The following is a 15,032-nucleotide window of genomic DNA, read 5'->3' on the forward strand; positions in this document are numbered from 1 at the left end:
CACTCATTCATTCATCAAATATTCTTGAGCGCCTACCATGTGCCAGGCACTGTTCAAGATACTGAGGATTTAGCAAAAGACATTCCCTGCAATCATATGAGCTTCCATGGTAGTGGGGTTAACTAATGATAAACAAATAGATACACCATTTCAGGGGCTATAAAATAAAGCAGGATAGAGAGATAGAAAGTGTCGTGTGGGACTATTAATTTAAATAGAGTAATCAGGGAAGGTCTCTCTGGTAAGTGGCAGTTGAGTAGAGACCTGAAGAAAAGGAAAGAAATTATGTTCATGAGAGAACATTCCAGAGAGAGCAGCAAACGCAGAGACCGTGAATGTATCGGTGGGACAGTCCTGAGTGCCCCCAGACAGGCCAGGAGGCTGAAACAGCATGTGAGAGGCAGTGTGATAGGAGTCCAAGTCAGAGAGGTAGTGGGGGCTAGATCCCACAGACCTGGGAGCTGCACCAAGGACTTTGGGTTCCACCCTGAGTGAGATAGAAAGCCACCAGATGGTTTGAGGAAGATGATCTATCTTGAGTCTTTAAAAGGGGTCCTATGGAGGCTGTGTGGAAAATAAACTATAGTATGCTAATGGGCATCATGTGAGAGCCACTAACATAGAGTACAGATCGCTGGACCAGGAAACATGCGTCCTGGTTATGAACTCCACCCTCAGTCCCTGGACTTCTCCATCACCTAACACTTGGGGGTTGGACTAGTTGATGACTGACAAGAGTCCTTTCAGTTTTGCATTATGCTACCTCTTCCTTTGAATCCCTGAATGCATTGGGGCTAGGCCTATATTTATTTGCAATCTAACTAATGACATTTTCAATGATGGGAACTAGTACTTCCAAGTCTAGATTTGAAGCACACATTTTTTTTTTCCAATTGGGACTCCTATCCACTCCACTGTCTTGTTCTGTTCTCAGTTATTAGAAGGGGTAGGGCAGTACAAAGGGGTCATGTTCCATCTAGAATTGTCTTGGCCTTAGCTATGGTGACAAGTGGTGGATTTCATTGCTCCTTGGTGGTTTATGTGGATGCCACATCTTACTCAAAACTAAAGTGACATCTGATTAACTTTTGACAGATTGTAGAATGTGAACAAATAGGCCTCCAGGATTGTCTTGCTCAACCTTAGACTGCTTTAGCTGGGAGCTGGAATCAAGTAGGATAATTCAGGGGGCATATTAGGACAGAGTCAAATTTTCCAGAAGTTGTGCCCAATACACTGAGAAACTGGTGTGTGTGTGGACACAATCTTGGTAGGCCACATCCCGTTCTTAGCTATTCCTCACTACGTGGTGTGGTCATTTGTTCTTGGTCTTCTGAGGGAGGTTGTTAAGGGAAGGGCAGGTGCCCACAATGGCTGGATTCAGTTTTGTTTAGAGGGCATGAACTAAATTTTCCCATAGGCCGTCTTGGTCTTCCATTCTAGGGCCAGGTCTACACAGGCAATAGGAAATGAGTTCTAAAACAATCAACTGTATGAGTTCAATTAAAATGTAGAATCTCATTTGTCTAAATGTAAAGACAATTAAAGCCAAGGTAAGTTTCCATTCTCTTTACTAAACAGTGATCCAGCTGAGGGTAGCCCCCAAAAGACCTCTAAGAAAAACTTTAACCTTTCTAAATTTAAAATCAATTTTCATTTTAATGGTCACCATAAGGGACCATTAAGTTCTTAAGGGAAAAATACTCTGGATGTTATTTGACAAATTTAGATTTAACTACCGAGAGACCTATGACCAACTCTCAACCATGGCCCTGGAAGAAGCTAAATTGCTCTCTGTGTGAGAGGTCAGAGTGACAAGGTAAATAGGACTGTGGCTCAAACCGTGAACTTCACTACAGGCTCATAGAAATGAGGGTGGGATGTCTCAGTAATTATACAGGAAAATTCTGCCGCAGCCTGACCATCACACCTTATGTACAATACTCTCAGGTGAAGTCTCACTTGCTAATCGGCTGCCTTGAGGGTTCTCACCTCATTTCTTGGCAGAATTGTAATAGCTTCAAGTATAGTGAGGTCTTGGATTACCAGGGCCACCTTGTCTTATAGAACACTCTGCAAAAACACTTACAGAACACACTATCATAAAGCCCTCTGAACAGAATAAAAAAGGTTTTTGGATAGCCAATACGCTTGGGGATAAACATATATATATTGTTAAAAAAAGGCATGACTTAAAAGTTGTATAGGCTGTCAAGGATAAACAAGTTCGAGGTAGGTGTACCCTTTGTAACCAGTCTATATTAAGAAGACAAAACATCCAGATGAATGGTAACTCCATTCTGTTTCTGGCAAAGTAGACCAAAGTCTGGAAAAATCGGCAGGGCTTCAAACCACAACCCAAGGACAGTAAACCCAAATACTTGTCCTCTCCAAGCCACACTTGAGGATGGAACTTTCCCTTGGGATCCCTTTTCCCAGACATTCATTTTACTTCCGGAGAGAACCAGATCAATGGAAACACCAATTAAGAATTACACCGAACTCTGCCACAGTTTGAAATAAAGGAAAATAAATAGCCTTGGTGACTTGGCATGTAGCTGATATTTGCACTCTATTATTTAGTTAATGAAAATTACAATATAGACATTTAAGATCAACTAAGGAGACATATTTGCTTGGTTGATTAGCTGTTGTAAGCCACCATTGCTGGCCAGAACGAATTCAGTCTTTCCTGTGGGCACTCGGGGCTCTCCATACGCTGGCCACTCTGTTCCAGTTTTTCTCTCTGCTCCCTTCCATGCACACGGGCCACCTCCCAGAATCCTCATGGCCGCTCTGCTTCCTTCCAGCGTCAGCGCCTTTGTAAATGCCAGCAAGGCTGGCCTTTCTGCCTCAAACACCCCCACCCTCTCTGATGGCTGCTTGTCCAAACCATGGACTTCACCCACGTGCCCATGAAAGACTGCCTTTGCACTGGGCCTCCTGCTCTGCGTGGTGTGGGCACTGCCAATGTCCTCTCCCAGAGTTCAGGCCTGGCGATAGTAGCGATGACAGCAGAGGAAAGCAACCAACTTCTCTTCAACCTGTGTTGAAAGGGCTTTACCTGTTTCATCTCGTCAACAGCCTCTTGGCTGGGAGGCACTATTATGACTCTTTCATAGTCCGGGAGACTGAGTCTCACCGGGCCAAGTCCTTGCTCAAGGTCACGGGGCTTGTAAGCATGAGAGCTGGGATCCAAATGCAGACCTCTGGGTTCCACAGGCTAAATCCCTCCTTGGGGCTGCCCCTCTCTTGAGCAGAGAATGTGTCCCATTCACCTTTGCCTCCGCGGCAGCATCACCACGCAAACATTTGGGCAAACAATAAATGACTTACTGTTTCTCTGTGAGATAATGAATAGTCGCTGAACTTATGGTGGCGATCCTTTCACAGTATATGTAAGGCAAAGCTTTATGCTGGACACTTGAAACTCAAACAGCGATGAATGTCAATTATATCGTAATAAAACTGGAAAAAACTCCCCCCAAACAGACACAGAACAGCGAATGAAGATAGTGGGAGAGAGATGAACTCTTCCTTCACTCTCAGCTCCCATGACCGGGGGGCCAGGCACTCCCCGTCCTGCGCACCACGTTGCCCGGAGCGGAGCACATTGGCCGGGTCCTGGGCCTGGAATAGGGTTTCTCTTCGGACGTTTGTCTAGTGATAACACGAACCCGTGACAAGTCCAGGAGCCGGCCACACCTCCACTTCTCCTGCCTGGCAGTTTGCTTTTGTTTTAATTTAATGGAAAACTCTGGGATAAGCATGCTGCTTTCAGGATTAGCCTCACTCTTCTTTAAAAACACACACGCATATTTCTCAGAGAAGGTCATTTATTTCCTTTTCTTTTCGTTTTTAAATGGAGAAATGTTAAGAATTTAGGAATGCAGACACAGATGAAATTACAATGTCTTTTCCAAGGCCAACATAAACGCTCCGCGTCTGATGAGGCTCCCTGTGGCCAGAGGGCGCCTGAACAATCCCATCCGTTCATGCCTCGTGTTCGTTGGCTCAGAGGCGCTTTAAGTAACCAACCTGGTGCTCCTCTTGTGTCATCCTCTAGGTATTGCCGGGCAGGTGTCCATAGACACCAACGGGGACCGGTACGGGGACTTCTCGGTGATCGCCATGACCGACGCAGAGGCGGGCACCCAAGAGGTAAGCGAGCGAGGCTCTGCCTACTCTCCTGCTGTTTAGGACCCCAAGGAATGGGTTTGTCCTGATGTCCCAATAGCTGTCCCCAAGGCAGCCTCCAAATGAGAATGAGCCCCAAACCTGGGGTTTCCAAGTAGGGGGGGCTCATGTCGGTTGAGGGGATCAGGGAAGACTTCAGGAATCAGTCCCCCGGTTACCCCAAGTGGGGAAATTGTTTCTTTTAGTGGCCACCAATCACAGCTCAGTCCTACGATGCAAGAGGGATGTGGGTGAGATAGGTGAAGTGAGACGGTGTATTTCTCTCCTCCCTTACAATCTGACTTTGTTTTTTTTGGGGGGGAGGGGCGGGCTATAAACTGGACAATTGTTAACGTTTCCAAAGATGGTGGTGTTTCTGGACAGCATCTCGGAATGGGAAGAGCACCCTGGACGCAAAGATGAGCCTCTGACCCTCACTGGGAGGACGCTCTCTGCCTCAGTTTCCTGGGCTGTCACATGGAAATCAGATCTTCCTTGCTCTCTCGTGATTATGAGCCCAGAATAAAATGAGACCTAGGAAAGTACTATATAAACTTTAAATGATCAGTCTATAAATAAAGATTATACACATACTAGAGGCCCAGTGCATGAAAATTCATGCACTGGATGGGGTGTCCCTCAGCCCGGCCTGCCCCGTCTCACAGTCCAGGAGCCCTCAGGGGCTGGAGGCGACCGGGCGATCAGGGGAAGGTGACGCCCCATCGCACCTCTGCTGCTGCCACTGCTGGCAGTGCAAACCTCGGCTGGCCCTGGTTACCTGTGCCTTGGACAGCTCTGGGCAGTTGGGCAGCTGCCAACTGAGGCTTGCCTGCGCCTCGGGCTGGCCCTGGGAGGCTGGGGGCTGAGGAGACTGGGGGACTCCAGAGGCAGGCATGTGGCAAGGCTGCCCTGGTGGGGCTGAGGGGACTGGGCGCCACCATCTTGTGGTTGTGGGTGCCGTCATCTTTGAGGAAGGGACAGTCAATTAGCATATTACCTTCTATTGGCTGTGGGTGCCACCATCTTTGAGGGAGGGACAGTCGATTAGCATATTCCCTCCTATTGGCCGTGGGCGCCACCATCTTTGAGGGCAGGGCAGCCATTAGCATATCCCCTCCTTATTGGCTGTGGGCGCAGCTATCTTTGAGGGTGGGACAGTCAATTAGCATATTCCCTCCTTATTAGTTGTGGGTGCCGCCATCTTTGTGATGGCATGAAGGTCAATTAGCATATTCCCTCTTTATTAGATAGGATGCAGTGTTTCAGGTTGAATCTGCTGCTCAGGCTGGTCCGGGTCTGGTGGGTATTCTGGTCTCCCCTCTGTGAGGGAGGGTCATTGTGGGGGTGCAGGGTAACAGTGTGTGAGGTGCTTTGTAGGGTGTCAGTACACAGTGATTGTGCAGAATGCTTTTTGCCATGCCATGGAACAGCCTGGAGAGCCGGCTGCACCTCCCTCAAAAGGGACGGGCGGAGGTGTGACAGCCACTCGGAGAAGTAGGCTGGTGACAAGAGTGATGGAGCCCAAGCACCCAGATGGAGGTGCCTCTAGATCAGGGCTGAGAAGCTGATGAAAGGCATTTAAACCTGAAACTGAGAGAGACCCTTGGACTGAGCATAAATGAATAGTGATTTTCCGGGAACCAGAGGGACCAATCAAAGAGGAGTTCCACCCAGAAATGGGGTATAAGCAGGGTAAACTCCTCAGCCAGGAGAATGTAATCCCACCTCAGGGGCGTGTGAGGCCAGGAGTCCCTAAGAGCTACTTTCTTTAACGCTTCCATTATGTGCGGGGCCGACTGAGTGGTGTGAGGCCATGCTCCTGTCTTACACTTCCTGGCCGAGCAGACCTGGTCTCCCAGCCCAGAGGAACGTGGGCCTTCGGAAGGGCTGGCCCCGGGGGCTGCTCGGCGGGGATGGGTGGACAGCAGCCTCAGATAAGCAAGGGAAAAGCCGTGAACCCGAGATCATGGTTCCCTGTGTAACCAACCACCTTGCCTTGAGGGGCCACAGCCCTCCCTCAGTGATGCTCACCTCCAGGGCGACTCAGCAGCTGTAAACCCCGACTTACAAAGTCCTCAAACACAGGGCTGGGGTCAGGGTGCACCACCGGGAGCCCGCCCTGCGCCTCCTTGGGAGACAGGTGACTCTGACCTCTCAGCTGGTCCACTTGCTTTTGGCCTTGAAACAGGTGATTGGTGATTACTTCGGAAAAGAAGGTCGCTTTGAAATGCGGCCCAACGTCAAGTATCCCTGGGGGCCCTTGAAGCTGAGGATCGACGAGACCAGGATTGTGGAGCACACCAGCAGCTCCCCCTGCAAGTCGTGTAAGTCCAGGGGCGGAACCGCTGCTCCGCCATCGGGGCATCAGCGTGACGCGGGGTTAGATGTGTGATCTGGGGGCTCAGGTCTGAAGGTTCAGATTTCTCTTCTGTTGTGGTCAAACCCACAGAAACAACTCACGAACTGGCGTCCCACCTTCACCAGGAGCTTCTAGGTCTTCTCATCCGTCCGTTTCCAAACTGGCAAAAGCCTTCTCCCTACTTGTTCATCTCTTACTATAACCTTACTGTGAGCAAACTCTGAAAATCAGAATGAGGCTTGCTATGAGAGATGAATGAGGAAATGACATTGAGTATTAGAATTACCGTTTTAGAGAAAATCAAAACACCAAATAATAGACATCACTCACTTACTCATCCCTCGTAGCAAGTCTCATTCTAATTTTCAAAGTTTGCAGTCTCTGCCCATCCCTCAAAACCAAACAGATGATGTCCCTTAAACACCCACAGATTACAAATTGGGGAATGGGTGTTAAGTCTGTTATTTATGTATGGCCTGTCATAAATACAGAAGCAAGTGGACATTCTTATAAGGAGCTTACAAATAGGAACATCATTGGAAATCATTGCTTTAGGTAGAAGACCCTTTTTTTTTATAAGCTAGTGAGGGAGAACACAGTTAATAGCGTTCTTTGAGGCCACTTGGTCACGTATGCTAATATATGTATGCACATTGTGTTTGGGTCTGTGGGTATTTATGCGTAGGCAGTGATTCCGGGAAGGAGTGAGGCAGAAATGAGTAGGAACACAGTCTCTGGAGTTATCAGGCTTGGATTTGAAGTCCCATCCTTATCACTTACTGGTTTCGTGGCCCCAGGGGCATTCCTGTGTTTTTTTAAGCCTCAGTTTTCAATCCCCAGAGGGAAAGTGGGGGAGGGTGGGGGTAAGGGGAATAGATCAACCAAAGGACTTGTGTGCATGCATATAAGCCAAACCAATGGACACGGACAACAGGGGGATGAGAGGATGAGTGTGGGGGTCGGGGGTCGGGGGGAGGGGTGGGGGGGGAGGTTGTGGGTTAATGGGGGGATGAGGACACATTTGTAATACCTTAGCCAATAAAGAAGTTAAAGATTTAAAAAAAAATGAAGGGAATCTGCCCAACTCTTAGGACTGTTTTGGGAATGAAACAAGATGATGGGTTGAAGGCTGTACCCTGAACTCTTTATAGACAAGCTAGCTATTTATCATTTTTATATAATAACTAGGACACCACTGAACTTGATCGTTTCTGCTGTTACTCACGTTTTCACAGTGCTATGTAGGACATTTCAACATGAAACTCTGGCTTTGGTGAGAGAACATCTAAAAAGAGAACGCTAACCCAATGAATTTTTCACCAAAGCTTCCAGCGCTTTGGCATGTCCCCACCCATCTGTGAAAGTAAGGCATGCGGTCGATTTCACGGCCTGTCCAGTTGTCCTCTCTGACTGTAAACTCACACAAGTGTGGATGGAGCTGAACACCTGTTCCACTTTCCCTCGAGTCCTCCTGAGCCGGCGTTCTTCCCGCTGTCCTGTAGCAGGCTGTGTGCTCATCTAGCGCGCTCTTAGGTGCTTCTTAGGAAAAGTGCAGGATCCCCTAGAAATCTTTCTCAAAAAATAAAGGAAAATGTTCTCAAGTGGGAAACTGAGAAACACTGTCCAGAGAACGAAGCTTTTCAATCAATGAAAGGTTAGGACGTATGAATTCAGGGTTTGAATGACACCTATTCATTGAAATGTCCTGAGATTTTCTTTATGATCTAGTATGTGATGGATATTGGCCAATATTCTGTATGTGATGGGGAAAATAAATGTGTGCTCTTATCATTCAAAAACAGAAAGGTTAGGAGGAGACTTGTCTGTTTCTCAAAATGAACTCTGATGATCTATTTTTTTCTCAAGCAGGTGGCCTAGAAGAATCAGCGGTCACAGGAATTGTGGTGGGGGCCTTACTAGGAGCTGGTTTGCTAATGGCTTTCTACTTTTTCAGGTAGGACCTTGTAATCGGGTTTAAAAATTCACTCTATTATTGCCTTTGTCACTTGCCTTTGCATGATCTTTCTGTGACCTGCCCATATCTTGCTCTTACCCCAAAAGCATGGTGGTTGGAAGAACAAAGCCATCTGTTGGTGGGCGCCCCGGTGTGGTGGTCAGTGGGATAGCGTGCTAGGGAGAGGGCAGGGGTTCCTGCTGCACTGCCCTGTGGGCCACAGAGCTGTTGCTATCCTTTGATGACAGATATTCTGACCCGAATCCCTACCACCCACTCAGTGTGTACGTGGAGAGGGAATCTGGACAAAGCGGAAATAGATGGCCCCGCTCTCAGGCTTCCTCCGGGTCAGAAGGAGGTGCCTGGGTTCATCTCAAGAGGAGGCAGCAGCTCCGAGCGGCCCATGCTCTCAGGCTGGTCGGTGCTGAGGATCTGGAGACCCCACACACTTGGTTACCACTGTGGTTAAGCCCCAAGGCTTGTAAAATTGTCATATTTCTCTGTGTCCAAGATACCGACAGTTTCACACCACAAGGGCGGCCGATCCCTTTGTAATCTTTGGTGGTTGAGTTTGTGGCTTATTCTTAAGCCATTAGACCACAATTTCTTCATTTCTGCATGGAAATGTAGCTCTGGGTGTCTGTGGCTCTTGGTGGGAACAATTGTATTCCTGTTCCTTTGGCTCAGTGCACGTAATCTGATCTTTATCTGGGGCCTGTCCTGGGAGTTGGGGAGCGCTTCTCTGGCCCAGTAGACACGACTGAATCCACCAGGCGCCCAGGGAAGAAGGGAAAGGCTTGTTCTATGGCATTTCAGAAAGTGGGCCAATTTTCCTCCTTGAATAAGGTCAGGGCGCCTGGGGGCACTCTACTTTAATCTCTGACCAGGGTTTCATATTCTGTCACTTCTCATTTATCAACCCCAACCCAGATGTCCCCCAAGGGCATTCTTTGTAAGAGAAACCATAGTATTTCGTAGCCAACGGAGGTTTTATTACTACATTCACTTTCCCTTTACCCAGGAAGAAATACAGAATAACCATTGAGAGACGAAACCGGCGAGAAGAAAGAAACCTCGGGAAACATCGGGAGCTCCGGGAAGACTCCATCAGATCCCATTTGTCGGTGGCTTAAAAGGCAGCCTTTGCTTTCGGCCCGAGATTCTTTGGGGAGATTGATGGGATGAAAGACACGACTGGAACAGAGGCATGCTCTTGAAGAACTCATTCTTTTAAGCATTTAGTCATTTCGTTGTAAAATTTCTTTAGAAGCTCAGGAACTATTATTAGTCATCAGATGCCTCTCGGCCTTTCATCTCACGACAGGAAAATATCAGAATATAATGTCACTCTGTGTTGGATTTATGGTTTGAGAATCTGATGTCTCCCTATCTTGCTGGCTTTTGGGGGCATTTCACACAAGGCTATAAAATGGGGTTTTCTCAAATGAAATGTTTTATAGCTAGAATAAAATCATTTTTACAAGTAGAATATTTTAGAAAGAATTTAACACCCAAGAAGAGGAAAATGAAATGAAATATCTCAATGTGGGAAATAGGCTTGCGCCTCTCTCTAGTGCTGGCCGGCCGGGTTGAGTTGAGGACGGCTCTGTCCAATGTATGCATTCAGGCCCTGACTTCCTCTCTTGACAAAGGATTTCCTCCTGTCTCCTTCAGTGTCTCATAAAAGCTGCTCTGGACAGTTGTAACTATCACCGAGACAAGAGGATTTATACAAGAAAAGCAAATCTAAAAGGTTTCATTTTTTAAAATGTAAAAAACAAAGCCCTACTTCCCACTAACATTTTATTTTTAAGTATTTTGATCTTATATTTTGCTATTAGAAAATGTGTCTATTTTTTCATTTTTAAGATTAAATTTCACTTATATTTGAAAAACATGGGTATAACAGTGATGAAAGATGCTTCTCTCCCCCAATGCCCCCTCCCCCACCCCTCCCATTGTCCTCTTCCCCAGGGCCAGACCCAAATGCAAACTGCTGCTTTAATTCCAGAGACCTAGAAATGTCTTCCGATTGCAGACCCGGCAGGAGCACATTCATTTACCTGTTTTAAATGCACGTTGTTTTAGGGATAGATCTCTTCCAATTCTGGCCAAATGATGAGTTTCAGGATCAAGGGTGAAATGTACTAGAATTAAGTAGGATGTTATAAGGGGAGGCAGCCCTTTTTCCTCAAGAAGAACTTTATAAGAGAGTTAGAACTTGACAGTAAACACAAAAATGATAAATACATGGCATTTTACCAAAACTTACAGTGATGATTTGGGTTAAAAGAGGGAATCTAAATAGCGACTATATTCCCTTTCAGTTAATGCCACAGAGTTTTGTAGTCATCCACTAGTATCCTGTATAACAATGGTTGTGTGTGTGGATATAAGGAATTTGGACAAAGTTGAATAAGTCTTTACTGAATCTCTACATTGCACCCAGTACTCTGCACACAGGTTTAACATTCAGGCTGTCATTGTATGATTTGTGGAGAAAATGGACGGTGAGAGCAGAATGAGACATTGCTGGACTAGCTAGCATGTAATTAGGTCACTCGGTCCTTGATGACATTTGAGCATCTGGAAAATAGTTTTAAACATCATCTTACTGTCTGTAAAAGACCATGTGTAGGGAGGTCAGTAGTGGAGTCTGAGCAATTCCTGGGAAGTGGTGGAGGTCATAGCTTGTACAGGTGAGGGCAGAGGCTGATGAGAGGAAGCCGTGTGTCTTGGACGTTGGTCCCACCTTGCTTCCTGGAGGAGCTGGCCCCTGTCACTCCTACTCCAGCCAGTCACAGGGAATGGATTATTTCTGGGTGAGGCACATGTTCCCTTTATGGCTTAAAAATGTTATGCAGGCAGCTGGAGAACATGATCAAAGAATTAAGGATGATCAACTGGAACAGCGATGTTGTAGTCCTCCATGTTGGATGCAAAGGAAAAAGTACTAAATTTAAAAAGGATGAAAAAAGAAAGCAAGAAAGGCGAGCTCCAGAAATCCTGTCCTAGGAAGAGAGCCTGGGAAGTAAAAACCAGAGAAGCAAAGCGATGAGCAGCTCAGGACTCCTCAAAGCGAAGGCTTGATTTCATTTGGTTTTTATGAATTGAGAACTTACTTCTCTCTAGTTTTTATTTTTCAGTGATGTTCGTCATGTCTTTTAGAGATACTCATTTTCTTTTATCATGTGTTTGTAAAGAGACATTTCCATTTTGTGCCTATGTGCTTATTTCAGGGGGAAAACATTCTACCTGGTTGCAGTCGTTGGCTATAAACATTTCTAGCCTTCCTATAATCGACACAGGGTTCCATTAACTCACATTTTTAAAGCAAATATCTTTTATTTCTACTTTAGGTAGAGGAATAGTTCTGAAGTTAATATTATTATGTCCCCAGATAAAATTGTAAAAATGAGAATTTTAGTCTTTTAAAAATGGCAGAACAAATCATGAGGTTTCTCAGATGTGGATGCCATTCTCTTCCAATCTTAAAGCAATCGTAGGGCTCTTAAGATTGATTGCTTATGTCTGCTGTCTATACTTTCTGCCTTGAACTCATCATATGACTTACCAAAACTCTCTTATGTTTTGGAAGACTCCATTCAGTTGGAAATCTTTGCAAAAAGTGTAGGTGTTTGGCCCAAGGTTACCCTGGGTTCAGACCTGTGGAGATTGTAGTTTCGGAGTAAGTTCCTAACTGCTAAGCAACATCTTTGACAACTAGTCATTTATCCTCCGCCAGGAGCCACATATCACACAGTCAAATAAATAGGGCTTTAGTTCTTAAACCATTCTATACAGTTTTTCCCTGAGGTCCAGGGAGTTCGGGTTTAAAAAGAGGTCAGTGTCAGCTGGCCAAGCCAGCCGACATCAATGCCCGTCAAGGTATATACTTTTCACATATACTCATGGCGTTGGAAGTAAGTGTAGCTTTTATGTTCATCATTGTCACCTTCTCAGATTGTTTTCCTGGACTCAGAAATAAAAGCTTTCTCCAGAGGATCACTTCCATCCAGAAAACACTCTCTGTATAGAGGGTGCGTCCTCCCCCCACCCTGACCGCAGGTTTTGCGAGGAATCCCCTGTAAACATTATATTTCTTGGAAGCACCATTAGCGTGTCCTTTCCTGAACCACAGACACGGCTCCGCTGGCTTTAAAACAGTCCTCTACGTTTCAGAAGCAACATTTCACGGAGGGAGGGGAGACGTGTATGGAAATAAATTCCTGAAATTCTAAGACTTGATGGCCAGACACTGCTCCCTTATTCACAGGCTTCTAGCGTCACAAACTTCTTCAAGGCCCCTGTGCGCCCTCTTTGGCCCCCATTTCCCACTTTCCTTCTGTCTGGCGCTGGGTTTCGGAGGGTGAGACAGGCTGTTGGCAGTGAGACGAAGGCCATTGTGCAGGTCTCACACAGTGACAGGAATTCAGAAGGGAGGTCCCATGGCGCCCCCTTCTTGGGAGTACGCAGTGGCTATTGGTGGAAGTCTCTGTAGGAAACCACATAGAACACTAGGCCGTGTCTTAAGGGAGTGTTTCTAAAAGGAAAGGCACGCGTTTCGATGTTTCTTGGGACACAAAGAACTTAGCTGCTGACTCGATGCAGGCAGAAAGCCAAATGCCCACGGAGTGCAGGCCCTTGATCTGCGTTTGGGGGCTTGTTTGGTTATGTGCTGTGGCCCAGTGCTTCCTGAGGGAGCTGATCATGGACTGACCTTCTTCAGTGGGAAAGTGAAATTCTCTAAGACCAGGGCCCGTGTCTGAGGGGCAGGGTGGCAGCAGAGAAAAGGAGGTGGTGTTTCTTGGAAAGTGCGGAGTAGCCAATAATTTAGTCCTCTTCAACGGCCAGGCTCAGCCAGAAGCGTGGGCCACACCCAGAAAGAATCAGGAGCTCCATTCTCTGAAAGGAACAGAAAGTACAATTGCAAATTGCCTCGTCTTCCCCTCCTTCCTCCCGCACCCCACTCACCTCTGTCCTGGCTGCGAAGGTGCGCCAGCTCTTGCCCGCGCAGGCAGGAGCTTGTAGAGGGACCCCCGCACTTCCTCAGGGGAAGACGGCCACCCGCCCGGTGCTGGCTGTGAGCGGGCAGAATGATTCCCTTCGCTGGCTCGCAACCAGAACCCTTATGTTAACTTGACCACACACGCCCTGGGGCCACTTCAAGCCTGGGATGTGCATAGACGCCAACAAGCCTGGCCTGGTTTTCAGCATGCCAGTCTCCCAAACATCTCTTGCAGGCGTACCCCACAGCTAGACTCTAGGATTAAAACAACTTTCAAAAGGTGCTGGATTGGAGCTGGTTCAAATTTCTCATTAACCACTAACGTTAATTCCTACCAGAGGCAACGCAATTCTACACCAGCTGATGCTGTTAACGTTCTTGTCTTCAGCTGCTTCAAACACCGGGGCAGGGTTGCCATGGGAGCGAGGCTCAGAAGTAAAAATCCACAGGCTGTCCTCGCTCTCTGATGGCTCGGGTGTGGGGTGATTCCTGGGGGAGAAATTGGAACAAGCAGAATTAAGATTTAGCAAAAAATGCTGCATTGCTCTGATTCAGGAGTTAAAGACCTACAGTTCTACGCAGCAAGGAATAAAGGGCCCATTCACGCAGGGTGAGCCGCAGCCTAGCCCGCCAAATTGATTCTCACTGGGGAAGAGAAAACGCGGCCACGGCACATGATAACCGGGCAGAGAAAGGACATGTGGGGCTTTGAAGCAGGCAGTCCTAGGCATTATTCACTGCCAAAGCTGAACATGTTCCGTGTGGCGTGTCTTACAAGAGAGCCACGAGGTGCCCGAGGCAGCCGGGAGAGGCTGGGCGTTTGCAGACCGTTGTGCTGGGGCCTGGGAACCTGAGCTTTGTGCCCTGTGCCTGGTGGGTAGTGACACCAAGAGGAGGTCCAGACACTGTGGAGGGTCCCTCTGCAGCCCTTGTCTTCTGGGCCGGGTTAGTCATTGTTAATGTGAACACAGGACCACCGAACAATATGACCTTCCAGAGCCCAGTAGAAAAGGAAGAGTAAAAGCGGCACCCGCTACACACGGCTGATTATTCTAATGTAAGTAGAACTATCTGCATATAATGTGATTTAATTTATTGTTGTGTAGAAGATGAGAATTAATGACTGTGGATATAACCCCTGTTTTGTATAATATATTTTATTTCCGGTGCAAACTGGTCCTTTAAAGTATCTACTTCATTTGGTGTTTGGATATAAATGTGTATGTGTTCTCGTAAATGTTTTTATTCAGCAAGAATGCCACATGCTCACAGTATAACAATGTGTTCTCATTAAAAATACATCCCACAGCAAGCCTTTCCTGTTTGTGATCCAGCCACCCCCACTGCCCAGGCCCATACCCTCCAGGAGACACGGTCCCTGGAAGAGCTTAAGTAAAAGATCAATCCGTGGATGGGGCGGGTTTTATTGTTTGCCTGGTGCCTATGAACTAACTCAAGAATTTTCTGCCCAGCGAAGGGAAACTCACAGAAACAAGAAAAGATTATCATTCAAATGAGGGGTCTACCTTGAATTG

At 46.9% G+C, this 15,032-nt stretch overlaps 1 protein-coding gene across 3 annotated transcripts in view; it reads left to right on the forward strand.

Annotated features, from left to right (window-relative positions):
• The window catches only part of NPR3 (natriuretic peptide receptor 3), a 60,746-nt gene extending 45,937 nt beyond the window's left edge, over nt 1–14,809 (forward strand). For 2 of the 3 annotated variants that reach the window (XM_070411767.1, XM_070411768.1), the window contains exons 5-8: nt 4,067–4,161; nt 6,365–6,500; nt 8,402–8,489; nt 9,511–14,809. In XM_070411767.1, coding sequence (XP_070267868.1) covers nt 4,067–4,161; nt 6,365–6,500; nt 8,402–8,489; nt 9,511–9,622 — 431 coding nt within the window. In that variant the 3' untranslated portion in view covers nt 9,623–14,809. The remainder of the gene's footprint in view (nt 1–4,066; nt 4,162–6,364; nt 6,501–8,401; nt 8,490–9,510) is intronic. The other variant, XM_070411766.1, reaches the window with a different exon arrangement.
• The last annotated feature ends 223 nt before the right edge of the window (nt 14,810–15,032 follow it).

This window comes from Myotis yumanensis, unplaced genomic scaffold (assembly GCF_028538775.1).
Source record: "Myotis yumanensis isolate MYYU_CA2020_CCGP unplaced genomic scaffold, mMyoYum1.0.hap1 SCAF_4, whole genome shotgun sequence".
Taxonomy (NCBI): Eukaryota; Metazoa; Chordata; class Mammalia; order Chiroptera; family Vespertilionidae; genus Myotis; species Myotis yumanensis.